Raw genomic sequence first — 18,713 nt, 5'->3', positions numbered from 1 at the left:
TAGATAGATAGATAGATAGATAGATAGATAGATAGATAGATAGATAGACAGACAGACAGACAGACAGACAGACAGACAGACAGACAGACAGACAGACAGACAGACAGATAGATAGATAGATAGATAGATAGATAGATAGATAGATAGATAGATAGATAGATAGATAGATAGATAGATAGACAGACAGACAGACAGATAGACAGATAGATAGATAGATAGATAGATAGACAGACAGACAGACATACAGACAGACAGATAGACAGATAGATAGATAGATAGACAGACAGATAGACAGATAGACAGACAGAGGTGGACAGTAACAAAGTACATTTACTTGAGTACTGTACTTAAGTACACTTTTTGAGTATCTGTACTTTACTTGAGTATTATTTTCTCTGGAAACTTTTTACTTTAACTTCACTACATTTGAAAGACAAATATCGTACTTTTTATCCACTACATTTGTGTCAAGGTCCTTGAGCAGAAATTAGTAACGTCAGTCAGGGGATGATTTTGGTTGCAGAGGTTGCATTTTGGTTGGAAATGAAAGTCGGGTTGACGTCTGAACCCGACGTTGGATTTTGGTTGGAACGTCTGTCCAACATGGGAGATTAACGTCAATCTGATGTTGGATTCTGACATCAACCTGATTTTCATTTTCAGCGTTGGGTTTAGTCTTCTAAATTCAAATCTTGTCATTGTTTTGGAGCACACTAGCTTATAGATAACAGTAAGGCTAACATATTAATACTAAAAGCCCAAAAAAACTTTAAATAGGGCACTCTTTGAGGGAACAGCCATTTGGGTGTTCGAAACCATTGTGGATGTTATTGAGTGCACTTATTCAATCTCACATTCAATCCCACTACTGGAACTGTGTTCTAGAAATAAATGTGATATTGATATGAGGGTAAGAAGGCAGGCATATATTCAGAGGCATAAGGTACTGTAAGTATTACACACAACAATGCAACAATAATAAAACAATGCATTGACATTTACTTTTTACTTTTGATACTTAAGTACTTTTAAAAACAAGTACTTCTGTACTTTTACTTAAGTAAAAATCGGTCTTTACAACTTTTACTTGTAACGGAGTAATACTTGACCAGTAGTATCTGTACTTTCACTCAAGTAAGGAAGTTGTGTACTTTGTCCACCTCTGTAGACAGATAGACAGATAGATAGATAGATAGATCTTTTTGTTTGCTGCTTTTCAGTATTCATTTCAACCCATCTTTAGCTTCTGCCTCCCATTTGCCTTTTAAATCACTTGCGGTCTTTCTCTCGCTCCCCCCTCTCTCTTGTTTGTTACATATGAATATATATTTTATACTGTACATCATGCGTTCTCTCCTCACTGCTGCTGTGTGAAGTATTTCATAGAGAATGTGAGGGAGTAACAGCCTATTGAAGTTTCTTGGGCTGGTGTTGTGCTCGGCGTGTGTAGTGTTTATTATTAGATGACTTCATGCATGTGTTTCTCAATGCTTTCTAGAAGAGGTGCATGAGCTCTGTTCGCCCTGTTTCGACAGCATATCCACTCATTATAAACAAGGAAATTATCAAATGGTGGTAGTAGGCTTTTTTCTGATGAATAACACCTCCTTGTTCCCTCTCTATATTTCCAGGAAGGTATGTTGGCGTATAGAGTTGATCATTAGGGAAATAAATCCTAAAAAAGAGAGACCTTCCGTGAGATGTACACCGTGGGATTTCAGCTTCGTGATCTCAATACATTTTTTACTTCCACATTCAAACTATTTGTATACCGTATATCTGATATGTTTTTAATTCAACAGTTTTAGATTTTATCTTTGTTTTTGATTTGTTCAGTGCTTCATGAGACAAGAAGTTTCTTCTCATATAAAATATGTTATATAATAGACATTACATAGTCTTGTACCTTTATCTTTTTTTCCAATATTCAAATGTTTTTTTCTTCAAATCAATGTTTGTAATGTTGTGATTCATCTTAGAGCTGGTTGGTTTGGTTCTTATAGAAACTTTGTGAAATGCAGAACTAAACCAATAGAAAAAATTGTTTAAAATCTGGCAAAAAAAGAGCCAGATCTATCAGTTTTATAACTCAGAATATTCATGCACCACAACTAAAAGTAGCTGCTAAAATAGCATGATTTCGGCACGTTAAAGTGAAATAAACATGCGTATAATTGCAGAGGCGTCTTATAAGTGTACAGGCCAAGTGAGTTCCTCTCCCTCGTCATACTCACTAACAAGCACTCTAACATCAATTCCCACCCAAAGCATGACCACAAATGAACATTTCTCAGAATGAAGCCTTTAACCACAAGCCATTGCCAAGGCAACAAACAACACACCATTAGTTAAGAAAAAAAAAAAAAAAAACGACTTTTACTCCCTTCAAAGCATATTTGGGATTATCATCAGAGGCCACTCCACCACGGACTATACCACACATCCACAGACTTCATTCCCCATAATCCTTTGCTCAGACTAATCATCCATTATCACATTCACCTGTGTCTCATCTTGTTTACTCACCCTATATAAGCCTGGTTCTTTCTGTCATTCCCTGCGAAGTCTTGTTTAGTGTTTGTACCGTTTTTTCCCGTGTTCATGGTTTTCTTGATTCTCTGCCTGTTCCCTCGGATTTCTCTCTTTGCCTCAGCCCTTAACTGCTATTGTTTGGATTGTTTGCTTGTGTATGACCCTTGGCTTACGATTGTGGAATAAACTGCATTTAGATCCTCAACCTTCTTGTCTCAGAGCAGTACGTGACAGACAGGGATATGTTCACAACCTGATTGGTCAGCTTTTTTTACGTGTATTTCACGACGAATCTTACTGAACATCCAAAACAATGCTGTGCGCTGGGCTAAATGCACTTGTTGTATGTGCGTAGCCGACATTTGTTGGTATTTTGACCAGCTGAGAACTCGTGAAGATCTTTTATAATGTCTAAAAAGGAGTCAAAACAGCGGCAGACGAGATCTGCTACGACGAGACGCGGTTCTGACGCCTGTACTGAACTGTGATGGACAACATCATGACTATGATGAGAAAAAACAGTTACGCTTGAGCATTCTGTCCTTTTTAGGGTTGCATCATGTCCCGTTTTTGGTTCGTTTACATGTGTTTCGTCCGTGTTGCGTTCATATTTCATTCGGACCGCATCAGAGTTCTTTTGATAGCGAACCGAGACCCATCTTTTCAGCGGTCTCGTTCCGCTTGTTTGGTTTCACCAGGGTTCAAATGGCAGCATTCACGCTTATTCAAATGAGTTCCATAGGATAGCTCAGATAGTCATACAATATGTACCCTGATTGCACTTTAAGTCGCTTTGGATTAAAGTGTCTGCCAAATGTATAAGTCAATGATAAATGTTGATGAACAAATCTGAGCACAGTTTGAGACATAGTTAAGCTCTTTTCTGAGGCTCTAGTGGAGAAAAATTTACATCTCTGAGAAGCAGACTTATGTAAAAGTCTCCATTTGATCTCATCACTGTCTAGGGAAAATAACCAATATATTAAAGTGATCTCATTTTTCATTCACATGCTGGAATATCATTATCATATAGAAGACTGAATGTGTGTCATTCGTGCTGGGTGTAAGGGTAATTACTGTGATAAAATCTACAGCAGAAGAGTCACGGGACTCCATTTATATTACTTCCAGTGATTTTAATCATCTCAGAGATTATACACTCCAAATAAGGTCCCTCTTCGGATTGTAAATATTACAATCCTTTCTTGTTTTTGATCTCTTGCATGAGTGGCTTTTTTAAAGGGATAGTTCACCCAAAATTTAATTTCTGTCATAATTTACTCACCCTCGTTTTGTTTCAAACATGTATTCATTTCTTCTGTGTAACACAAAAGGTGAAACTTTAAAGATTGTGCTTGATTGCTCTTATTCCATGCAATTAACAAAGCATCAAAAAGGGCATAAAAGCATCATAATAGAATCAGTGATCTATACGGCAAGACTTACGAAAGCATTGGATGAGCTTTGTGGAAGGAAAATCTTGACATTTATACTCCTTAGCATGTTAATGAGTTTAAAAGAGTAGCGATGTAAAATCTCTGAATGAATCATTATTTTGATTCAGAACTTTCAACGAATCTGGAACAGAAAAACGAAATCTGAAAGATTCAATTATAAACCGGAATGAACTGATTCTCAAATTCAACTGAATCAATGATCTGTTCACAGCAATTAACAGCTCACTGGAAGGGAAGTTTATGAGTGCAACATCTTACATGTAGAGAATATAGTGCACAAACCGTATGGACTCTGTAGACTTGGAATTAAGCCTTTTCCCCTGTTATTATTTGATTCACGGAACCGGGCAACAGTTATCTTGCCAAGAAAAATCTTTATTCGTCAGCATATGAGAAAAACTTAAGAAGATGTTGTACAATCCACTTTCCATATTAAGAAACTTCCCTTCAGTGTATACATGTGTGGTATATATGTATCAGTTGAAAAACATTCCTTTCCTGCCGATTGTACACATTTAGGGCCCTATCTTGCACCCAGCGCAATTGACTTTGTACACCGACGCATGTATCATTCCTATTTTGCACCCGCGCACAGCGGACTTTTCCCTCCACAGACGCACATCGGTTAACTAAGAAATACACTTGCGCTCCCGGGGGCGGTTCAGCGCAAAGAGGAGGCGTGTTCCGGCGCAAACGTTCCCTGGTGCTATTTTGCAGTTCCAGAAAACAATTCCACCACAGACCAGGAAAAACCTAGTCTAAAGTCAGTGGCGCGTTGCGCATGTTATTCATATGCTATTTTAAGGGCGCATGCTTGGCCATAATAAATGTAGCGTGTGCACAACGCGCATACACTTTGATTCTCTCATCTACACACAGACGCAGCAGTTTTCATTTTTGCAAATCATAGCCTACATTATTACGATAGATAGATAGATAGATAGATAGATAGATAGATAGATAGATAGATAGATAGATAGATAGATAGATAGATAGATAGATAGATAAACAGTTTGTTATAAAAGCATACATCTAGCTTACACATTTACCCAAATTATCATACGCCTGTTTAACCGAAGTTAATTTGGGTGTGTTTCTCCATCCTCAACGTCCCTGATGAGAACGTCGGTCTCCTCGGCTGTGAACCGCTCCTGGCGTGCGTCTGGCAAATCTGCCGTTATAATAGGAATCCCCTATAGAACAAGCGCGCCTGCTCTTAAAGGGAATGTGAGATGTCGCTCTGATTGGTTTATTTCACGTTACGCCCAAACCACACCTATGAATAATGAAGCTACTTCAGACCAACCCATTTTAGATTTGCGTCGGGCGCAAGAGTCATTTATCCCACCGGTATAATAGCAACAGCGCCCAAGACCCGCCCACAAAGTTACTTGCGTTTTGCACTTGATACTTGCGTTTCAGATCGTTAAAATAGGGCCCTTAATGTTTCCTCATCATTGGAACCTCTCTGCTCAGTGAACGTTGCATTGCACACTTAACTCTAAACACAATATATAACTCTCCCAGCTCCCCTACTTGTGTCTAACATATGATCCTTAAACACGTGTCCATGCAATATAGTCTAACTCATGCATTTTTAAACTTCATAAGATAACACAACTGAATATGAATACTAATAAAGAATAACAATACAGATACAAAATATTAAATAATGAAATTATATTCAAAGATGAAATTTTAGTCTTCAGACTCCCTTTTAATGATCTTCTACAGTGTTTCTGCTTCTGTTTTGAAGCTTGAAAGCTTTGGGCCTCATTCATTTTAATTGCATGGAAAGAACCAACAACTAGCAGTCTTTAGTTTTCTCCTTTCTCAGAAAAAAGAAACTCATACGGGTTTGGAACAACATGAGGTTGAGTAAATCATTTTTATTTCTGAGCAAACAATTCCTTAAGTGGTTAGAGGTGTGATCTTTGACTATTAACAGACCTGCAGAGTTGATTTCAAAGAAGCCAGCGGGCAAGCAAGCGATTTTTAAAGCGAGAAAATGAACGGCAGTCCGTTTCTCATGAGTGCACGAGGCGTTTATTGCAGAGACTTGTCTTGGAAAACTAATTTGCAAGTTATTAAAGTGACAAAGTTACACCAGCACGGCTTCTGGTAGTACCTACCTTCCTCTGTTGCCATGACAGTGATGTTGTGCCAGGGCGTGTCCTCCCGGTCCAGGAGCTGAGTCGTTCTAATGACTCCACTGATGGATTCAATATCGAAATACACCTCTTTGTCTTCTCTGCGATCGATGAAATACCTAAATATAGAAGAGAGAGCATGAATACTGCATGAGCCTTTCCGTCTTTCACCCCTCTTCATCATGGCTGTGGCATTAATAGTAAAAACAGCTGGAATATGCATAATAAGAGAGATGGTATTGCTGTACATGGTTTGGTCGTGAAACCCTGCCAATTTCACGTGGCATGACTTACGGCAGGAATACTCGACAATTAAGCTCAGCCTAAAGGGCCATATTAGTAATTTATATAGTAATTATTTAATATTTTACTGAGCAAAAGCTTATTTCAGAGTAATTATACATCATGCCACCCAGCTCTATTACTGTAGAAACAAAGAGTGGAATATATAATGTGAAAAAACACAGTGACTTCATGGAAAGCTGAAAGGTAAAGATGGAACATTGTAAGAGGTTCATTAATTAAAAAGAATAATGCTCTAAATACAAGAGTTCTTTTCACAGTTTCTAATTAAATTAGCTTACATTATGTTTGTCGGACAAAATGCGCATTGTATTGAGCATTAATATTGTCTCAAAACTCTCATTTTGTTCCTATGATTTCTCTAAATGATCGATCACCCTGGCAGACACCAAACAGGTCCTTTTCAGTGAGATTTATGAGTGGTTTTAGGTATATACATAGATGTGTATTCATATTCCAGTTAAAATGGCACAGTAAATCAGAGATATTTAGATAACAACAGACCAGGCAGAACCTTAATTATAAAGGGAAGAAGAAGAAGAAGAAGAAGAAAAAAACTACTGGAGAAAACTGCAAGGAGAAAGTCTGTGAGAAGAAGCATTAGTTGGACATAATTAACAAATCCTCAAGTGACATGCTTGGTAGAGACTCTCAAAAGACTGTCAGAATCTCTTTCCAAGTATGAATGTGAAATTAAACCACATTTGCATTTCCTGAAGAAAATACTAGAGTATGCAAGGCAGCCGAAAATTAGTGTTAACATTTTATGTAAGCTTATAATTCTAGTTTTGGTTTAGGAGAGTTAGTTTTTGACTTTGGTTCTGCTGTTTTGCTTTTATATAATAGTACATAAAAATATATTAGGGGTGTAACGGTACACAGAAGTCACGGTTCGGTACATACATCTGTTTTAGGGTCACGGTTCGATACAAGTTACAGTGCTATTTAAATGAAGGTGCTTCGACTTGACTTCGCCACTCAACATCCCTTTGCTTGCCGAAAAAAAAGACATACTTAAGTGCTCTAAAAAATATTTCTGTTTAGCTTTTATCATGTTAACTTGGAAGAAATATATGAAACACAAAGATGTCTCTGCAAAACACAAAACATCATCCCAAAACCTCTGTTAATTCAATATCAGGGTGTCCATTGTGAAGAATATGCCTTTAAAAACCATTTTCACTGCAGCATCTCATGAGACAAATGCTTTACAAGATATATGATAATGATCAGATGCATCATTATAATGGTTAGGAGCAAAACTAAGGAGATAACAGTGACCTTGCTTATTTTTCCATAAAGCTAATGCTGATTCTCAAACTTCAATGCCATTTTATTTGTATGCTAATGGGTACATACTGCAGTATAAATTCTTGTACGGGAATGAAATGCTGTTTTTTATGGGAAATGCAGATTAAAATCGGAAGAGCAGAAACGCAATAAATGGACTGAAAAAATAAAATAAATGTGCTATCCTTCAACACAGACTAAAAAAAAAAAAGAGATCAGGGATTATTTATGAGACTTTTCTCTTGTTTTCTCTTATGTATTTTATTTATCTATTTATCACAGCGATAAATGCTGATGTAAAAGCCGTTCGCGTGAAACCGACGATCTCACTCACATCAACCAATGAGAATCCCAGCATTTGCATGACCGTGAGAGTTATGGCCTCTCCGTCACGCATGGACTGTGAAGGTTCATTCAAAGATGGCTTGAAAACACACATCCTCAACCCACTAGTAGAGAGAGATGCTAATAAACCATACAGGTCATATCTCATTACCACAAGAAAATGTGCACCGTCCTTGACTGCATGAGACATGAGAGAAAAACAACAATAAGGATTTTACACTTTATGCATTTTACTGCCGGTGAAAGGAGCATTCTGACGTTTTGTTTTTCATTCCATTGTTCACTGGCGCGTCATTCAAATTGTTATGTTCTGTAGACTGTGATGTGCACAACCTTTAATATTAAGCATACTCCATTTATTTTGTTTACAACATTTTTGGTAACACTTTATTTTACAGTGTCTTTGTTACATATGTTACATGTACATATGTTATGCATAATTACATGCAACTAACCTTAAACCAAACCAAACCCTAAGTTTACTTAATATTACTCAGTACTTAAACGTATAAGTGTAACCAAACTTTCTTACATACATAATATGATTCTTCTGGACTTTACACATTAGGTTATCATGTTGCATTCTTTCTTTTTTTCATAAATCATTACTGTTGGTCACCCTTTACATCTGTCTGTGGGTTTTGCCAATATTAAACCAATGGAAAGTATTAAAACGAGCTTGTGACTAAACCTTGCAAGTCCATTGGATCCTCAAACATTTTGGACAATCTCTGCTTGTTTGCAATGCAAGGATAAATAAAGAACTGGTTGTTTGAATAAGTACAGCATTTTCTTTACTCAAGAAACAATATATATATATATAAAAAGGCTGAAGTTTTATGTATTTGAGGAGCAGAGAAGAGTGTCTTAATCTAACATTTGTCGTCCAAATCATAGAAAATATGCGTAACACTTCACCCTTAATAACATGAGATTTTGGCCACATTAGATAAAAAATAAATAAAAAAATAACCTGAGTGCCTACATAGCTACAATAAATTGAATAACCTTTAAGCTGATGAAAACGTAATGCAATGCACTACTTACAGCCTCAAGATGTGGCTTTCTAATGATAAAGAAAACACATATGTCTGACATTCACTGGTCAAAAACCTTGTAACATATATTTAGATTTGGTAAAATGTTAATAATATAACGATACACACAAGTGTCTGACCATATATAAAGTCACAGTTGTTTAATTAAACAGTGTGTAATTTCTATTTCCTGAAAAAATAAGTAGTTTTGGATGTACAAGGTTTCTGCTCATCAGTGATGATTTTTCACATTGTTCATACTTTACCACTGTTTAGTAATTCATCCTGGGTAGTTAGATTTTCATATTTCTCACATGCATTTGTAAACCCAGGGTTAATATTATTATTTGCATATTTCCATAGCATTGATCAGTCAAGCACAGAGCCAGCATCGATGTTTTAGCAACTGCCTTTGTGCATCTTTGTCAATAGATGATTCTATATCTGAATATATTCAATAAATTATTTTTGGAATTGTGAGTGAATATTATGTTAAAATATTTAATTTAATTTCAGAATAATTGTGGAATTCCACTGGCTTCTTTAGGCAAGCAGCATGATATCAGAGCACACCCCTCTTTCATTAAAGTGTGTGGAGGTAATTGAGCCTTTGGCAGTAGTGTTTTACTAACATGCTAACATGGGGTGCCTTAACTGCTCCGCTCCAATTAACATTATCCTCCATGAAAAATAAAAAGAGAGAGAGAGAGAGAGAGAGAGAGAGAGAGAGAGAGAGAGAGAGAGAGAGAGAGAGAGAGAGAGAGAGAGAGAGAGAGAGAGAATGTCAGATTATTTTGCTATAGCATGACATTTGAGCATACTATAAATAACCCTGATTTACCCTGAAAATTAAAAAAAACTGTGTAATGTGTTTTGTAGGCATATTGCTGGCGATTTACTATGAATTGCACAAATAGCTACATATACTAACTTTTTTGATAATATTAATTTAATAAGTATACCCACCTTAAAGTGAAATCACTGAACCTAAATATATGAGCTCGATAAAAATGTTCATTTTAGAAGAAAATTTCAGATGGCACTTTTGCATCTGAAGTCTTCATATATATAGATTACTAAAAATAATACTATATTAATAATAATTTTTATTAATAGGGATAAATCACAATAGTCGTCAAATAGACTATATACATCAGGACGACACATTTATGTGTGACATTATGGCCTGCGTATAATTGTATTACCGGTCGGAGTGTTATTTTAACCCTTCACATCTTCTTACCTGACAGGGCTGTTTTTGCTGTCTGGGTCTCTCGCTGTGACGGCTCCCACTTCACTTCCAACCTTTGCGTTCTCGTACACCTCCAAAATGTAATAATCCAATGAGAAAACCGGCGGCTCATCCACGTCTCCGACTGTGATCTTGAGCGTGGCATCATCTTTGAATGAGCCCAGATAGGACAAGCGTGGGTCCAGGTGTGTGTTCTCTGCAGCGATGTGAAGGCTGTACTGCTTCTTCTTTTCATAATTCAGTTGCTGAGAAGAGAAAACAGGAAACTTAGTTACAGACAGAGTTACTACAAACTTAGTTACTAACGGTGCGTTCGCACTTGTCAGGTTTGGTTCCATTAAAACAAACTCTGGTGTGATTGCTCTGTTAGTGCGGTTCATTTAAATAAGTGTGAACGCTACCATCTGAACCCTGGTGCGCACCAACCAGGTGAACTGAGAAAGATGGGTCTCGGTCCGCTTTCAAACGAACTCTGGTGCGGTTAAACTAAAATATAAACGGAACAAAGACATCTAAACTAACCAAACAACCAAACGCAGAAGAATACTTGTTTTTTCTCCTCATAGGAGCTATGTTGTCCATCACAGTTCAGTACTGGCGTCTGAAATGGCGTCTCCACGCAGCAGATCTTCGTTTGTGTGTGATGGAGGGATTCTCACCGCTGTTTTGAATCCTTTACACATTTTATAAGATCTTCACGAGTTGTCAGCTCCATCATATACTGTACCATCATATGTAGCTACGCACATACAGTGAGCGCATTTAGCCCAGCACACAGCATTATTTTGGATGTATGGTTCCAAAATAAGTTCCTGTGCAAAATCTAAAAAAAACTTTTTTTTTCTTTTGTATCATTAAGTTTGGTCTCAAAAATAGACAGTGTGAACGCTCACCGAACAAGGTCTAAATGTATCATTTTCTTTTTTGAACCGAACTACAAAGTGTGAACTGAATTACACAATATTTTTTTTATAGTTTTAGTCACTTTCTAATAGTTTTAGTCACTTAACAATAGTTTTAGTCACTTTCTTGGTGGCTTCTAGCAGTTTCAAGTACTCCAAAAAGTTATGAACTGAGATTATATTGAGGTCAGTCTATTTTGCTTCCGGAGCGCAGAAGCTAAATCGCTCTCTAGATGGGGTCACGTCTGTAAACACCAGGAAACCTGCCTGACCTTCACCGCCCGTCTCGTCTGACAGATCTGGCAGGCATTTATTTACAAGACTGGCTTTAGGAAAACTCAGTATTCACTGGATTCACAGCTTTCCTGACCCCTAGGACTGAGTGTGGAATTGAAGCTCAGAATTAAGAAAAGAGACCATTAATGAGCATCTGAGCCATGAAGAGTGCCAGATGTCTGCATGACCTAGTCAGGATGGATAGATTATACATACATGCATTTGTCAGTGTATCCCTGTAATTTCAGCGTCTGCAGCTTCAGATTTGATGCTATTTTGACAACATCTTGACTGGTTTAATTATACCATCCTTTTTCGTTCTTTTGTTGAAGACAAACACTCAAGTGAAAAGTGTGAAAAACCATATTGCAATCTGGATGTTATTCAAATTCTTAACTTGCGTGTTCATGCATGACTACAAGTTTTTTTTTTTTTTTTTTTTTTGTATTTTTCATGTCTCTGTTGGCTCTGCACTGCAGTCTAAATAAAGAGACATTCACTACAATGATAATATAAACTACATTTTCTGCTCTCTAGATATGGTTCATGTCCTTCCACAAAAAAGTCCATCACAAAATGCTTTTTACATAATTTGAGATGTTGCAGAAATGACACTGTGGTGGAAACGTTCATTACTTTTGGACAGAAATCTCCTGTGATGCATTTATATTCACTGGTGAACAATGTTAGTCAAGTATTTTATCAGAGTTTATTTTCTAAAAGCCCACCAGCCAAAAAGTGTTCATACAGCCGCTTATTAATGAGGGTTTAGAAAACCCTCTAACCCTATTTTTTTATTTATCCTTTATTTAACCAGGTGAAACTCATTGAGATTAAAAATCTCTTTTACAAGAGAGACCTGGCCAAGTATGAGCAATAATAGTCATGATGCTTGCCTTAGTAAACACCAATGAAAATGACAGCAGTACCTTTCTCAGCGTGATAACACCCTCTCTAGTGTCTTTGTCTGTGGAGATGGAGAACATTCCGGCCCCCTCAGGGTTCAGGATGCTGTATTTGATCTCTGCATTGATTCCGATGTCATCATCGTTGGCTTTGATCTTCCCCACTGGCTTTCCCACCTGTGCCGACTCTGGGACAAACACCTGGTAATTCTCTGCAGACACACACAAAAGCCCGCATGGTGGTTTGTTCGATTGGCTGCATGGTATTTTGAAGCATATCTATCGTGATGCCTCTTTCCGACTATGCCTCCAAACAAGCCACATTGAGCTAGAAGTATTTCAATATCGCTGTCATGCCCCATAAACAACCACAGCCACATTCCCAAACCACCTGATTATAAAAGCTAAATGCAACAGAGTGCAACGCCATGTCTCACTTGGCCATGGTTCCAGATGTATTTTGGGGATTTCAAAAGCTCTGAGATGAATCACAACATTACAAACTTTGATCCATGGTAATAGCAACTTCTCTGATTGGTGGATCTTAATGAGGTGGACTCATTTAAAAGACTTCTGGCTTCTACAAAATCACATTATACTGTGCTATAGCTTAATATTGGAACTCATAGTCTGTCTTAAAAGGTTTATACATTATCCTTAAAAACATATGTTTCTAGGGAGAAAATTAATTGTATTTTTTTTTTTTACTTCCAGAACCCTGCTGTTGTGCTCTGTTTCTGAGGATAAAAATAAGACAACACAAACTCAAGATCCAAGACTCATAATTGGAAGCTTACACAATAAAACAGTGTCCCTGTTTCTATTCTCTTCATGCTAATTAATGATACAAATTTTGCACTGCAATGCACAATTTATATGAGTCATCTGATAGTGAGACTAAATCTACAGTATATTAGGAATATTTCCTTCTCTTCCACCTAATTATATAGTATCCATAAGACACCCTTGAGAAAACAAACAGTTTTCTGGTGATTGTCTGGGAAAAAAAACTACTTTGAGAGAGAGAGAAAAAAGTGCATTACAACAGCATACTGTATGGTTAAACTTTAAACGGTAATGAGGATATTTCTAGAGATGAAGAATCGGAGAAAAGTGAGGTCAAGCTGTATCACTTCTTTTGCCAAGATGTCTCACAGATTTGTTTAAGAAAGTTCAGTCTGGATGAAGTGTTCAGGAGCGAAAACGTCTCGGTTACGGATGTAACCCTCGTTCCCTGAGTGGGAACGGAGACGTTACGTCGGATGACGACGATTGGGGTTTCGCTTAGAAAGCCTCTCACCTTCGAGTATATAAAACGAGCCAATGGCAATGAAATGCCATGGGTCTGCGGAATTTGCATAGCGTATCTCCGCCCACCGCAGGGGGTATAAAGGAAGTACGCTGGCAACATGCAGATATGTCTTCGCTGAGGAGCCGAGACTGAACTCAGGCGTTTTTCAGCGATACAGCGGAAGTGGCAGGAAGACGTAACGTCTCCGTTCCCACTCAGGGAACGAGGGTTACATCCGTAACCGAGACGTTCCCTTTCGTGGTCACTCCGAGTTACGTCGGATGACGACGATTGGGGTTCCAGTCTAATCACGCCACCTCGGCTGTCATCCAGTGCCCTGCGTAAGTCTGAGCTCCCTGTTGTGAGACTAGCACGAACGAAGGAGTCCTACTTAACACAGGAATACCAAGGTACACTGGGAAGCATATCTCAGGAGAAATATGCAATTATGCCCAACCATTAAGGGGGGGGGACTTGAGAGACACATATGACCCAGAGGGATGCATATGGGGTATCACTGAGGTGTCCAGCCGCAGGTGGAATTTTAAACCCCAGGGGTGGCAAGGTGGCTTGCCAAGGGAAAGACACACGCTCACAAGGAGACTTACAGTGGAATACACATGTGGGGGTCGCCCAGAGGGGGAACCATGCACATGGAGGCACCTAGTCAAGCGCAAAAGCTGCGTTATGGCAGATTGGCATAACTCAGGCGTTGACGTCACCAGTGCTGGAGGAACTCAGAGCTTATCAGACTCACCTGAGAGAAATATCGCACGTATCCCGTCCGTGGAGAGGAATGGCGAGCAAGCGAAGACACCTGAGCAGAATCTAGCACCGGCTGGTTGAAGCGAGTACATGAGAAGAAACTGGCTCTACTCGGAGATTATAGAATCTCGCGAATGTGTTGGGTGTCGCCCAGCCTGCAGCTCTACAAATGTCTGTTAGCGAGGTGCCATGCGCTAGAGCCCAAGAGGAAGCCACACTACGTGTGGAGTGGGCTTTCACACCAAGGGGGCACGGACGACCTTGCTGCTGGTATGCCAAAGCAATGGTATCCACTATCCAGTGAGATAACCATTGCTTTGAGAGAGCCTTTCCCTTCAGCTTCCCACCATGACAGACAAAGAGCTGGTCTGAGGTCCTGAAACACCGCGTTCTGTCTACGTAAGCACGGAGGGCGCGTACTGGACAGAGCAGTGCCAAGGCTGGGTCTGCCTCCTCCAAGGGCAGCGCTTGCAGGTTCACTACCTGGTAGGAACCTTGGGCACGTATCCAAGCCGGGGTCTCAGGATCACGTGAGAGTTAGCCGGCCCGAATTCCAGGCACGCTTCGTCAACCGAAAATGCCTGCAGGTCCCCTACCCTCTTGATGGAGGCCAATGCAACCAGGAGCGCTGTCTTCATTGACAGGAACTTAAGCTCCACTGACTGTAAAGGCTCAAATGGAGCACTCTGCAGGGCAGTTAGAACCACTGAGAGGTCCCAAAAGGGTACGAGGGGAGGACGAGGAGGATTTAGTCTCCTCGCTCCCCTCAGGAACCTGACGATCAGGTTGTGCTTTCCCAGAGACTTACCATCAACTGCTTCATGATGTGCGGCAATGGCGGCAACATACACTTTCAGGGTGGAGGGAGACAGCCTTCGCTCCAACCCTTCTTGCAGGAAGGAAAGCACGACACTGATCGAGCATTTCGTGGGTTCTTGATGTTTAGAAGAACACCAGTTGACGAAGAGGTTCCACTTCAACGCATAGGCATGTCTCGTGGACGATGCTCTAGCGGAAGTGATGGTAGCCACCACCGCAGGTGGTAGGGTACTCAAACCTGCCTCGTCCCGTCCAGGAGCCACACGTGGAGGTTCCAAAGATCGGGACGAGGGTGCCATAAGGTGCCCCGTCCCTGAGAAAGGAGGTCCTTCCTCAGAGGAATTGGCCAGGGAGGTGCTGTCGCGAGGAGTACTAGTTCGGAGAACCAGGTCCGGTTGGGCCAATACGGGGCAACCAAAATGACCTGCTCCTCGTCCTCCCTGATCTTGCGCAAGGTCTGCGCAAGAAGGCTCACTGGGGGAAACGCATACTTGCGTAGGCCCCGCGGCCAGCTGTGCGCCAGTGCATCCGTGCCGAGCGTGCCCTCGGTCAGGGAATAAAACAGGTCGCAATGGGACGAGTAGTGGGAGGCAAACAGGTCTACCTGTGCGTCGCCGAACTGATCCCAAATCAGCTGGACCGTCTGGGGATGGAGTCGCCATTCTCCAGCGAGAGGCCGAACTCGAGACAGCTCGTCGGCCGCCTGGTTCAGGTGTCCCGGGATAAAAATGGCTCGAAGCGACCTCAGATGCTTCTGACTCCATATGAGGAGGTGGCGAGCGAGTTGCGACATACGGCGGGAGCGTAGACCACCCTGGTGGTTGATGTACGCTACTGTTGCGGTATTGTCTGATCGGACTAGTACGTGCTGGCCCCTGAGCAGCGCATGGAAGCGGTGCAGGGCGAGACGTACAGCCAGCAACTCGAGGCAATTGACATGCCAAAGGCGCTGGGGTCCTGTCCAGGAGCCCGCGGCAGCATGACCATTGCACATGGCGCCCCAGCCCGTGTTGGAGGCATCTGTTGATACAACAACATGCCGGGAAACTCGTTCTAAGGGCACTCCGGCCCGTAGAAAATTGAGGTTCGCCCACGGGGTGAAGGTCTGAAGGCAGGCTGGAGTCACTGGGACTCGGAGCGTGCCGTGTTGCCATGCCCACCTCGGGACTCGATCGCGAAGCCAAAGCTGAAGCGGTCTCATATGAAGCAATCCCAGCGGATGCCATATGCCCCAGGAGCCTCTGAAATAATTTCAGTGGAACCGCACTCTTGCCCTCGAACTGACGAAGACAAGTCAGCAGTGACTGCGCGCGCTCGCTCGTAAGCTGCGCGCACATGGCGACCGAGTCGATCTCCATACCGAGAAAAGAGATCCTCTGCACGGGGCAGAGTTTGCTCTTCTCCCAGTTGACCCGAAGGCCCAGACGAACTAGGTGCTGAAGCACTAGGTCCCTGTGTTCGCAAACCTGGTCTCGAGAGTGAGCTAGGATTAGCCAGTCGTCGAGATAGTTCAGGATGCGAACCCCGTGTTCCCGGAGGGGAACAAGGGCTGCCTCGACGACCTTCGTGAAGACGCGAGGAGACAGGGCTAGCCCGAAAGGGAGAACCGCGTACTGGTATGCCTGCCCCTCAAAAGCAAACCGTAGAAACGGTCTGTGTCGAGGTAAAATGGAGACATGGAAGTAGGCGTCCTTCAGGTCGATCGCTGCAAACCAATCCTGCGGCCGCACACACTGGAGGATGTGTTTGGCCGTTAGCATCTTGAACGGCAGCCTGTAAAGGGAGCGGTTCAAGACGCGCAGGTCGAGGATTGGCCGTAACCCACCGGACTTCTTGGGTACAATGAAGTAAGGGCTGTAGAAGCCGGACTTCATCTCGGCTGGAGGGACAATCTCGATCGCACCCTTCGCCAGTAGGGTGGCGACCTCCGCTCTCATGACAGGGGCATTGCCACCGACCATAGTGAAGCGGACTCCCCTGAAGCGGGGAGGAGATATCGCGAACTGAATCGCGTAGCCGAATCTGATGGTTCTCGCGACCCAGCGGGACAGTCTGGGAAGCTCTAGCCAGGCCTCCAGAAAGTGCACCAGAGGGGTCATACGAACCACAGACGCACCGTCGGTGGGGCAGCGAGGCGGAATGACCGGCACCGGCGAGGGTGGCATAGCGGCCCTGTGCGGGGGCACGGTCATTAACCGCGTCCTGCCAGAGGAGGCCAGGGGAGGGCGCGCGTCCCACGGGGGCGTGCTCTGGCAGGGGTCTGGCGACAGAGGGGGATGAGAGGAGCGTGGCCCGTGGGCGGCGCGTGCTGTCATCCACAGCCTCTTGGGGCTTGGAGGAAGGGACATCTGTTCTTGAAACAAGAATTTCCCCCCGGCCCTCCACCGGGGAAAGGAGTGGCCCTGCTACCAGCTCCTGAGAAGAACTGAGCCCTAACCCCAAGCTGCCCGTCTCAGAAGTGCTGCTTAGCATGGCGTTTAGCCGGCTAAGGGGCGGAGACAGGCGGTGCCATCCTCCTGCGACCTCCTCTGCTGTGGGCCAGTGAAGGCTCGAGGGGAGGAACGCAGAGGGGCGGTGTCGGCGGGAAGCAGGCTAAGGACACCGCACGGACAGATGACCGTCGGTACAGAAGGTCCTGCGCCTGCTTATAGAGTGATCGAAGACTGTTGGGCGCAATCCTCAACCACACCGCCGACTAGGCTGCCCGTCTCAAGAGTGCTGCTTAGGCTGGCATGGCAGTCTAAGGGGCGGAGACGGGCAGCGCCGCCCTCCTGCGACTTGCTCCTGCTCAGGGCCGGTGAAGACCCGAGGGGAGCAACCGCATGGAGGGGGCATTGGCGGGAAGCAGACTAAGGAGACCACACGGATGGATGACCATCGGTGCAGGACCCGAGTCTACTTCAGGTGGTCGAAGCCACACCGCCAAAGAGCCCAGCCCGGGACATGGGGGAGCTTAGAAAATAAACTCTCAGACACCTCCACATCAACCTGGCTAAGCCCATGTCTGGACCACACTAGTGGACATCACCTGACCTAGGAACACGCAGGTGCTGATGTCGCCTGAGCGAGGTCGGCAGTGTGCGTGGCGGAACAAACCAGGCCGGGCATGGGAGGCATAGCGTCCCAGCATAGGGGCGTGGTTAGAATTTCCGCGTTCTGCCAGGGTTGGCCAGGGAAGGACTAGCGTTCCACTGCGGCCGGTTCGACAGAACTCCCGGGACAGCACTGCATCGAAGGCGCAGGCGACACACAGCACTGCATGACCGTGCCACGATAGTGACAGGGAACATGCAGACCATGATCGCCGTGCGATCGAAAGCAGCGAAGGCGGAGGACACCCGCGGGCCACGAAAGTCACGTGGAGTCTCGCGCAGCGCAGGCGTCCTGAT

General features: G+C 42.8%; 1 protein-coding gene across 4 annotated transcripts in view; it reads right to left on the bottom strand.

Annotated features, from left to right (window-relative positions):
* LOC307147017 (cadherin-18) overlaps positions 1-18,713 on the bottom strand; it is a 168,556-nt gene that overhangs the window by 24,998 nt on the left and 124,845 nt on the right. For all 4 annotated transcript variants that reach the window (XM_079851463.1, XM_079851462.1, XM_079851461.1 and 1 more), the window contains 3 exons: positions 12,474-12,661; positions 10,358-10,611; positions 6,122-6,258 (listed from right to left, as the gene is read on the bottom strand). In XM_079851463.1, coding sequence (XP_079707589.1) covers positions 6,122-6,258; positions 10,358-10,611; positions 12,474-12,661 — 579 coding nt within the window. The remainder of the gene's footprint in view (positions 1-6,121; positions 6,259-10,357; positions 10,612-12,473; positions 12,662-18,713) is intronic.

The sequence above is a fragment of the Squalius cephalus genome (assembly GCF_949319135.1).
Source record: "Squalius cephalus genome assembly, chromosome: 19".
NCBI classification, from domain to species: Eukaryota; Metazoa; Chordata; class Actinopteri; order Cypriniformes; family Leuciscidae; genus Squalius; species Squalius cephalus.
This window is presented reverse-complemented; position numbering and strand designations above follow the sequence as displayed.